This window comes from Megalobrama amblycephala, linkage group LG2, assembly GCF_018812025.1.
Source record: "Megalobrama amblycephala isolate DHTTF-2021 linkage group LG2, ASM1881202v1, whole genome shotgun sequence".
In the NCBI taxonomy this organism is placed as follows: Eukaryota; Metazoa; Chordata; class Actinopteri; order Cypriniformes; family Xenocyprididae; genus Megalobrama; species Megalobrama amblycephala.
Window position 1 is genome coordinate 24,693,700 of NC_063045.1, and position 11,238 is coordinate 24,704,937.

Below are 11,238 nucleotides of genomic sequence, written 5' to 3' on the forward strand. Positions count from 1 at the left end.
TTTGAAACTCAGTGTATGTCATTTCCATGTACTGAACTCTTGTTATTCAACTATGCCAATATAAATTCAATATTTAATTCTAGGGCACCTTTAAAGTACATTTTGGGAAAATTTTTTTTGGAAAACAAAAAGGTTCTATCTACAAAGGAGTATGAAACGCAAAAAAAATAAAATAAAAAAATAAATAAAGCTCATCTCAAAACTGCTCAGAATGCAGAACCTTATATTCCAAGGTGGCGATTTTATAGCGTAATTGTGAGTAAAAATATTTTTATAAAAAATAATTTTCCTTAATCCTTATCCTGTAAATAAACAACAATGGATAATGGATTTAAACAACTGTCAAAAGTAAAAGGGAATTTTATTGTGAACAGTGGGGGGCCTTGGACTCAAAAAGGTTGAGAACCACTGCTTTAGATGAGACAAAATTAAGAATAAGCAAAGTATTTTTCTCAGGAGAAAAATCAGGAGAAAAACAGGAGATGTCATGTGCTCTTCATTTAATATCATTGCTGTCTATGAGAAATAATATCAAATTTGTGATCTTACTGTCATACAGGTACTGAGGGAAACATTTAGTAGTTAAAAAACCCACCATATCAAAGATTAAAATGACTAATTTGTGACTGCAAACAACTACATTTCAATGAGTGAAACATTAATGCGCACCAAGGCTAATGGGGTGTCCAATCATGCTCCTCGAATACTTTTAGCTCCAATGTGCATTCACACACTTGGAGGCTCCTAGTAATTCACAAGGACTGTGGCCCTCCAAGAGCCGGATTGGACACCTCTGGCTTCACCCAAAGTCTCAAAATATAGTAGATAATGTAGTACTATACTACCCTCTGGTGGTCACTGTGGAAACAGCAGCCAAGAGTGTCTGTAATTTCCTTTAATTAATGTCCTTATACATGTTTGTATTCTTTAAGATGAATTAAAAAATATGCAGAATAATCACTCATAGTCTTCCTGGAGCACTTCCTGGAGAAGGTAGACAGAAAACATTTGTGTTTAAATCTGATGAATGGACCAAATGAGGATTTATCCTTCTGTTTAAATCAGGCTCAGGGCAATTAATGTAACCATCATCCATTTCTACATTCAGAGAGCAATCCTCTTGCAAAGCATTCTGGTTAGTGTTGACAGAAGTTGCAGGATTCGGCAAGTATCCCTCTGAACATGGGAGGACTGGGTCATTGAAGTTGGAGGTACAAGGCTGGAATGTACCATCTATTCCCAACACATTGCCAGAGGAACACAAGGACTCAAGGCATGGATCGTCAACATGCAAAACCACTCGATGACCCTCGATTTCTAGGCAACGGTCGTTTCCATCAGCAGTCAAGGTATTTTTTGATTCACTGCATGGAAAAAAATCATATTCATGTTCTGAATTTCCCTAATTATCACTTACTTAAGAATTTTAGGACTTCACATTCCAGAGATTCCAGGAATAAAGTCTACAGTTGACTTACAATGAGGACAACTGCTGATGGACATCCACACTCTGAGCATTGCTGATTTCTGGATCCTTCAGTTCTGTACAGCAGGGTAAGTGGTCCATCTAAGGATGTTAGTGGAAAGCAGGATGTTCACACAGCTCAGCTTATGACTGAGTACTGATTTCAGAAGATTATTGGCCTCATTTACACCTGGTATTATTGATTTGACAAGAAGAAATCGATAAATACAAGTGTCCAACAAAAATCTTGCTCAATCAATGAAACTGCATTCGGAAGTAGTCAGAAACCACATTGCATTTTTAGTGTAAATCTAATGCCACAAGTAGAAGGGCCGCCCACTTGCCTGTCAATCATCTTTTGCACCAAAACTTTGTTGGTTACGTGCAGCTTTAAAAAAAAAAAAATTATAATAATAATAAAAAGCAAGCAGGCATGAAATCACTGACAAAATCGAAGAAAGAAGTGGTCAAAGGAAATGCATTTGAGCTGGCATGATTTGGTCAATGCATATTAAGCCCAAAGTATATTTTAGCCAACAGTCCATGACAGTTTGGGTCAGTTTGCAACAGCACAAGTGGGAAGTGCGAGTGACTTGAGAACAAGGCCCTTTCCCAAATGGCACACTTCATGTGCACTTTCGGTCTTGTCGACTTACAATGGCCGCTGTATGCGTGTGTCCGTTAAGTCCACGAGACAGTAGAGTGTCCCATTCATCATTTTAGCTTTCAGAAGGGTGCTCGCAAGTGCTATGCGCCCTCGATGCACACTTCTGCTGAGCCCACAAATCTGCCTGGCAGTCAAAGCGGCATTATGTCACGAAAGTGTGGACTCAGAGGAAGACCGTGAGGGTTTAAGGTGCCGTTTGGGATAGGGCCCAAGTGGCCTGAAAAGAAAGTTCACTAAATAGTGCGCACGAATGCAGTCCGAACGCGTCTTTCCACGCTCACGGCCAAAGAAGTGTAGGCCCATTTTGAAAGGCTCACACACAAGATGAAACGTGGAAAATAGGTTGTTTGCAATCACGTGGTCCTGGTGACGCGCGAAATACCGGTGGAGGGCAAGCAGTGAAAATTAGAATGGAAGAGATGGAGAAAATTCCTTTCTGTGTTGGTTTAGAAAGATATAAACAGAAAATCACAACATTGGACGTGATCTTTATGTTATGAAGATGAGCTACTTTCCCAATGAATTGAAAGACTTTCCTGCCATCGAGGAGGTAGATTTAGAGAATGTAAAGCTGCCGTCACGCCGCGTTCAGTTCTAGTCTGGGTTTGTTTATCGCGGTGCCTTTTTACTAGTGAAGTTAGGGCAGTATTTTTGATTTTCTGTCGCGATTGTGAAAAATGTCGCCATTGTAGGTCATTTATGCTGAATCGAGAATTGCAACAGGAGCTCACATCATCGTTCAAAGAAAAAACTGGACAGTGAAATACAATTTTTACACTGCCTTTTATACGTGTAATAACACACTGGGAAGCAGGTTGAGGAAGTGACGGAAAGACGCCGTATATCAAATCTAATAATGTCACTGATTTAACCCACTCCCTCACTCAATAAAATAATCACATAGCTGAATGTTTTTGAAAGCGTTGTCTTTGTTGAATCGACGTCTGTCAGCTTGTTAAACATTTATTTATTTGGACGTTTTCTACCATATGATAGCTGAAGCAGCAGCGCGTGACACTGTTCTCATGGTAACCAGATCAACATTTGAACGAAATACTACAAAACTGAAGTGAAAACACCAAATTACCATTCAGTGGGATAAAACAGCTTCTCTTCCCTGCAGAAATACCATGAAGAATGTGGATATTTAACCAAGTCAAAAACAAATAAGGTAAGCAGGTATCCATATTCATTTCAGTATTAGCAGACGCAAAACGCTATTAAAGGCGACAACTTTTAAAGTTAAAAAACGATATAAGTTATAAAAAACAGTAGGCTATAAGTTATGTAAATGATATAAACACCTTCTGGGTTCTTGATTTTATCGATTTGAGCAACCATAAACGACGCAAAACATACGAATTTTGAGTTTTTGATAGGATTCCTATATAGAAAATACACTCCCTGCCCTCCAAACTCAATCGCGCTGCTGCTGTGACGTCATGTGCAAACAACCTATTAAGTATACCCGGGTCCTAACAGAAGATATTGTGAATGTATACGTTTTTTTTTTTTTTTTTACTTTTTTGACATAATTTTTTATTTAACACAATCTTCCAGTGAAACGACAGACTCCTCTCTGGTGACGCATGTCGAACTTCTTTTCGATCATTTTGTCAGTTTAAACCTTGCCCCTTTATTACGACAAGCTTGCATTCAGATCTACCTCCATGCAATCAAAAATAGAACAAAGTCCCCACCGGATGAACACTTAAAGGTGGAGTAAGTAGTTTTTCAAAAACACTGTTTGGAAGTTAGTCGGGCGACGCCAACAACAAATGTGTAACCAATCAGCATTAGGGGACGTATGCCGCTTTAATTTTTTGTGAAGCGTATTGTGCGTCAGCTGTGATAAACAGACATCTACTCGCATTGCATGTATAACAGTGGCCAGATAGTGAGAGTTGTGCAGGTAAACCACTGCACACTGACGACCGCTAGAGAATGCTTTGTTTAGCCTCATTTATTGTTAGTGCACTCGCCTCGCCTGCCAGCAGCCATCGGGCCATGGTTTCGAGACCAGCTCGGAGCAGGGTGGTTAGGATTGGAGGTGGAGCAATGAAGAGAGGAGTGGGTTTGTTTGGGTTGATTTCAAATATCAAAAATGTCCAACAGCGTTTTTGACAATCTATGTATCTCACCATTAAATGAACACTCATTGCACTCAGATGAAAATATCTGTTGCTACTTCCATTTCATCACGGTTTTGATACCAGATGTAAAGAGCGCCATAGTGATATGGTCTAAGTTACCAGGGCAACCTACTGTACCTGTGACACCTCTGAGACTTTGCTGTGGACAGGAGAGGGAAGAGACATGTCCCATTCTCTCAGTCTTCTGAAGAGAGAAGAAAGAATTCCACTTTCTGTCTTTGCAATTCATGAATTGAAAGGAATTAACAAAAAAAAAATTACCTCTGAAGAACAACTAGAAAGATGAAAACTGTGATAGAGACAGCTGACGCGAGGGTCGCAATGAGGAAATACAGGAGAAATGCAACCAGATTTGGTGCAAGAGGCTCTGAAACAAAAACATACATTGATAAGGTTTATATAATGTATCATGATATCTTGTAATGTAAAACTCAAGATATGTAGGTGGTGGGGTGGGCTCAGACCAGGCCGTGTGGTCCAGTAGATGGGGTCGGTCCACTCTGAGGGATATCCAGTGTAACGCCATCCTGAACGTCTGGTTGCACTCACATTACAGCGAACTTGAGCCTGGTACTCCGATGAACCCTTGAGAGAACGCTCTGATATAGCAAACACCATCTTTTCATCAGAGAGAAAGATGCTCTTTACATCCTCCTACAGACAAAGAGGCAGTTAACATACGCACTGGAAAATGAAAGTGGGTGTTTATTCAGCTACAGCACTTTTGACCTTTTGGACTTTTAGAAGATAAACTCTCTTTTAAAACACTTTAGACACAATTCTGCTAATAATGTCCAACAGTGGATATACTTTACATACATATATAATTCTGTCTTTTTCCCCATTTTTGGGGGGAAAGTTGAGAACATTTCTACCACAGTGCCAATTTCACAACATCTCAAATACGTTTTTGTGTTTAACTTATTCCTAGCCATTTACGGAATTCTCCAAGCATGTCCGACTCCATCCCACAGTACTACAAACCATGCCCCTACAAATTACGCCCCCTACAATGAAACAGCCAATTAGCACCTCTTTCTAGAATCACTGATGTCGAGTACTGCTCTTCAATTTCACTTTCCTTGCTTTTTAAGCTTCACTATCACTACCTAATGATAAGACATACAGACTGTATTGCATTTATTAGCAGATACCGTACATCATCCTGTGTGGGGTGCGACAGACCCTTCTCGAATTTTCCGGCAATCCATGTTTTCACTGTTATACGGTAGGGGAAACTATTATGCATTCTCTGAAAGAATACAGAATCTCTGGATCCAAAAACAAGCATAGAGAATGCAGAAACAAGCAATAGAAGAATGTAAGCTAACGCAATCATCAAACATATAGAGTATAGTGAACAGAACCTATTAAATCATAAATCAAAACTGGCTGGCAACAACAACAAAAAAACGCTGACAGGGAAAGAGTTAATAGCATTGTGTGATGGAAATTACATTTTGAACATTTTTGGAATAAGACAGCTGACTACTTTGTCTAAGGCTAATTTCATAGCTATCAAGTATCCTAAATACATACAAATACAAGTATACAATAGTCTACTTTCTCGAAAACAACAAATAATATTACACAGAATGCATTGTAATATACTTAAGTAATATTCTGTAAAAACAATGGATTCTGGGTAATATTTTCGAGAAAGGTTACTTTCTCGAAAACGACAAATAATACTACCTAGAATGCATTGTGGTTTTTTTACGGTATATTACTGTTTCTATGGAAAACAGTATTTTTTGTAAATTTGTTTTTACAGTTATTTTTTAGAGTGTAAATAAACATCAACTCCTTGGATGTAAAATTGCCAGTTTAAAAGTTGAAGAAACACCCTTACAAAATAATTAAACAATAATAATTAATAAATATTGCATAGAAGAATAGTCAAATACTCACAGGTGTTAGTGTGCTCCAGTATTTGAGTTCAGTAGTAAGAGGTACAGTACGGTACTTTGTTAGAGTCCAGTTCAGAATCCAGTCTTCTCCTCTCAGCTCAACGCTCAGACCCGTGGGACATGTGGGCTGGACTGCATCACAAAGACCACAGACCGGATCAATAACAATTTAATCAAAACAGCTTTCTGGAATACTTGATTGTGATTGGTCAGTCGCAGCATTCAGCGGGCAAGTGTTTCTCAAAAGGTGAATTGTAGAGGCACTAACTGTGTTCGTAAGAGCGGATCACTTTAGTCACCGGTGTTGGCGTGAGTTGCACCTGCAGCACTCCAGGTTTAAAGATGCTGAAAACACCAACCATCCTCAAAAAGTCTCCTTCATTTATGACCTCCACCTTCTCAACGCAGCTCCACGCAGCCCTGAAAAAGAGCAAATAGACCTGTCAGAGTTAAAGACACCTTTCACAGCATCCATAACCCTCTCAAACACTCACAGTGCAGTGGAGTTTGTCCGGTAGGACAACGTGTAGCTGATGTACTGGGCCAGATCTGTCTTGAGATCCCAGCTACAGCTCAAATTCTTCCCGCCACTGAACACACAGTGTAGGTTAGATGGACCAGGAAGAGTGTCTGAAATAAATAATGATCTATAGCACTCCAGGACACCAGGGGGCTCCACTTGCATAAAGATTACAGACTTTCACTGGGTTTCTTTTTATACTCACACTCAGATATCAGTTCTGGCTTGTCAAACAACAACTTGCTGACCTCGGTTATATTCTCGCTGCCTTCCACGTCTTTCTGTGTTGGTTTGGTGTGAATTTTCCCGCCTTTGTGGTCCTTGACTATTTCATAATTAAACTCCACCTCCAAAAGTGTAACAAGTCAGTTTGCTTTATCAAAACAACAAAAGCACTTTTTTTCTTAAGATTAAACCTCCAAAAACCAAAGAACTCTTGTAAAAAAACACAGTCATGGCAATTTGTAACTAGTATATGTTTTGCAGAATTTGTGGCTAATTTGTATGAATTCGTACAATGTCATTTTACGTTTTCATACGATCTGTTTATGTCCTATTGATAGTTAGGATTAGGCGTGGAACTTCATACTTTTTCTAAAAACTGTATGTTTTCGTCTGATCTACATCATACAAAGTCATACGAAATTGCCAGCTCATAAAATAGCTTTCTCATAAGAACAAGGTAGGTCTTTTTGACAAACATGAAGAAGTCATGAGGGAAGAAATACTTTCTCGTGTCAGTTTGTAGTGACCTCTGGGTGAAAGTTTGGTCATTTTGACACTCACTGAGCACTCTTGTTCATGTAGTCTGAAGGAGTCAGAGGTCAAGAGTGAGGGAGGGGGTGTATCATCTAGCTGGTACAAATTCCAGTCTGGATCTGCATCTTCTATAGGGAAGTCAAAGTAGACATAGCTTGAACTTGCATAACATAAATAGCCAGTGCATAAGTATGTCTATGGTATACAGTTACTGTACTAATTGTACCAAATTTTGTGAGTCTGAAGGTTTTGGAAATGCTGGAAGAGTGTGGTGTGTGGAAGAAGAACACGTCATCAAAGCCGATGGCAAACAGAGATGTGTTGTACCGACAACAAACTCTCTCCTGCCCAGTAGAATTCTGGGAAGGCTTAGGAGTCTGAACACAGGGAGATACTCTGGAATAAAGCAAAAATCATAAAAAATAAGCAATTAAACTATATATTTTACAGTTATAACGTGTGCTGATCATAACAGTAAGTAAAAACACTAATCATTCTTTCTTTCTTTTTACTAATTTTTACTTTACTGTAAAAATATTTGTGGAAAATATTTCCGCCTCTTTCCCCATAAATTGTAAGCTGATTAATACTTTTTACTTAGAAATGTAAATATAAATTAAATAATCAAATCATTTTAACTCTGTTTTACTGTACAAGTTTATCTATTACCTCAGTGAATATAAATGAAAAATGTAAAAATATAAATATGAATCTAAAGTAAAAACATATAAAATTCTGAACACTAAGTAAATTATTATTATTATTATTTTTTTTTTTTTACACATTTTACAGCAAAATTACATTTATTACCTTTTTTCTTTACCATTCACGGAAACTTATTTTTAACCATTTTAAATTATTAAATTATTATTTTTCTGATAAAATGACAAACATTTTAGTGTATACTGAATTATGATTGATTCACTATTATCCCTATATTAACATAACATTATTATTATTAATTATCATCATTTATATTTCACTATTATTCTGCTACTACCACTACTGAATTAATATTGTTTTACTATTTTAAGATTGTTTTACTCTTCTAGTACAACCAAATTATTATAATTTTACTATTATTGCTATAATATCACTGTATCATACAGTGTGTTATGCTATACTAATGCCTATGAACTGATGTTTTGGTCTCACCGGTGGTCATCTGGATCCATGTGGATCAGAGAGAGTGGAATATGAGGATCGTCCCTCCAGCTGCAGTGGATATGGGTACGGTAGTCATTACGGCACTCCAAAGATTCCAGAGCAGAGGATTCTGGGAATAGAAGACATAGATGACAACACGTGATGGTCTACTCTCAAACTGGGAATTATGCGTTTCTATAGCAACACTATCAATGCCAAAATGAATCTGCAGTGGTCAGAGGGTACAGTGGTCACGTGGTACAAGTAAGCTCTCAGAAGATTCCCAGCTTACAAATTGTAATTATGAGCTCTGCAAGGACATGAATGCATTTTACAAATTGAAATCTCGTAATTACGGTATATAATATACATGTCGTGAAAGAACCTTTAAACATGCACTTCAGAATAAAACAACTCTCACCTGGAGCAACTGTTCCATGTTGAGGACATCCTGTGAGGGCTGATGTCCACATTACAGCCAGAGTCAAGAAGAATGATAAGTCTGGACACATGGAAAATTCTGATTGTACAACTGCAGGTGAGGAGGAAATGTTTGATTGTCCCTAACAAAAAAGAAAAACATTCAAATGAAATAATTAAATATGAGCCAGAAACATCTGTGAATGGACACTAGCAAAAACATTTGAGCTTACCATCAAAGAGCCTGTCTCAGGAATCAGTTCGGCTCTGTTCTTCACTGCTGTGTTGAACTCGAGGCTCTGCTGGTCACACCGACATCCTCAAGTGTTATGAACTTATTTCAGCCTGTGCCAACTTGACCTCAAATTTTGTTTACTTTGCCACAAGTTTCAAAACTGCTTGGCTTGCAGATTTCAATGTGCCATATGATTGCTTCCCCAAATTTAAAACTAAATAAAAAATTGAATATGCCAGTATTTTATACATAATAATCAAACACACACACACATAGTACATTTATTATAGCTAATATATTTTATTTTCTATACTATTTTTTTATATTTAATATAAAAACATTAAAATACTAAAATATTAAATTCAGTCTATTTAATTCTATTATTAATTTAATTGCTTACATTTTTAAATATTATAATTATTAAATTATTTATATTACTAATTTAATATATAATAGATCTTATTTTCTATTCTATTTTTAATTTGTTTTTATCTAATAGTTAATATTTGAAATTATTGAAATGCTAAATTAATAGCATTTTATGTTAAATTATTAACTTAATATCTTATGGCCCAGTTTCACAGACAGGGCTTAGACTAAGCCAAGATTAAGCCTTAGTTCAATTAGTGCATTTAAGTATCTTTTAGAATCATGCCCTAGAAAACAACATGAATGTTGTGCATCTTGAGACAAAACAACAAGACAACAAAACACAGTTTTAGGATGCCTGCTTTTACGTGCACATGAACTTTAATCCCATTCTTAATCTGTAGGGTTTAATATGGAGTTGGCCCACCCTTTGCAGCTATAACAGCTTCAACTCTTCTGGAAAGGCTTTCCACAAGGTTTAGGAGTGTGTTTATGGGAATTTTTGACCATTCTTCTAGAAGTGCATTTGTGAGTTCAGGCAGTGATGTTGGCAAGAAGGCCTGGCTCACAGTCTCCGCTCTAATTCATCCCAAAGGTGTTCTGTCGGGTTGAGGTCAGGACTCTGTGCAGGCCAGTCAAGTTCCTCCACACCAAACTCACTCATCCATGTCTTTATGAACCTTACTTTGTGCACTGGTGCGCAGTCATGTTGGAACAGGAAGGGGCCATCCCCAAACTGTTCCCACAAAGTTGAGAGCATGAAATTGTCCAAATTGTCTTGGTATGCTGAAGCATTAAGAGTTCCTTTCACTGGAACTAAGGGGCCAAGCCCAGCCCCTGAAAAACCACCCGACACCATAATCCCCCCTCCACCAAATTTTACACTTGGCATAATGCAGTCAGGCAAGTACCGTTCTCCTGGCAACTGCCAAACCCAGACTTGTCCATCGGATTGCCAGACAGAGAAGCGTGATTCGTCACTCCAGAGAACACGTCTCCACTGCTCTAGATTCCAGTGGCGGCGTGCTTTACAGCACTGCATCCGACACTTTGCATTGCACTTGGTGATGTAAGGCTTGGATGGAGCTGCTCGGCCATGGAAACCCATTCCATGAAGCTCTCTACACACTGTACTTGAGCTAATCTGAAGGCCACACGAAGTTTGGAGGTCTGTAGAAAGTTGACTCTGCAGAAAGTTGGCGACTTCTGTGCTCTGTGATTTTACTGAGTTGTTGTTGTTCCCAATTGCTTCCACATTGTTATGATACCACTAACAGTTGACTGTGGAATATTTAGTAGTGAGGAAATTTCACAAATGGACTTATTGTACAGGTATTATTAATTTAATTGCTTAATTTTTAAATATTATAATTATTATATAATAAATTAATTATATGATATTATTAATTTAACTATTTAAATTTGTAATAGTTAATATTTTAAAAATATTGAAATACTAAATACTATATTATATTACATTATTAAATATTAAATTATTCATTATTATATTACTAATATGTAATATAATATATCTTATTTTCTATTTTTAATTTAATTAAGTTTTTAAAATTCATTATGAAATTATAAAATAACA

The 11,238-nt window shown here is 37.3% G+C and overlaps 1 protein-coding gene across 1 annotated transcript; it reads right to left on the reverse strand.

The window, feature by feature from the left end:
- Positions 1-292: 292 nt before the first annotated feature.
- Positions 293-9,508, reverse strand: LOC125253599. Its single transcript, XM_048167636.1, has 14 exons — positions 9,274-9,508; positions 9,042-9,183; positions 8,630-8,750; positions 7,701-7,870; positions 7,502-7,602; positions 6,921-7,062; positions 6,690-6,825; positions 6,464-6,615; positions 6,197-6,327; positions 4,750-4,939; positions 4,547-4,652; positions 4,403-4,469; positions 1,479-1,567; positions 293-1,364 (listed from the first exon to the last, which is right to left on the reverse strand). The coding sequence occupies exons 1-14, from the start codon at positions 9,274-9,276 to the stop codon at positions 962-964; spliced, it is 1,953 nt and encodes a 650-aa protein (XP_048023593.1). The 5' UTR covers positions 9,277-9,508; the 3' UTR covers positions 293-961.
- Positions 9,509-11,238: the final 1,730 nt, after the last annotated feature.

Coding starts and splice junctions, on each gene's coding strand:
- LOC125253599 (XM_048167636.1), bottom strand. Junction 1,568..4,402: donor AAGTCTCAGAGGTGTCACAG/GTACAGTAGGTT, acceptor TAACATCCTTAG/ATGGACCACTTACCCTGCTG. Junction 1,365..1,478: donor CATCAGCAGTTGTCCTCATT/GTAAGTCAACTG, acceptor TTTTCCATGCAG/TGAATCAAAAAATACCTTGA.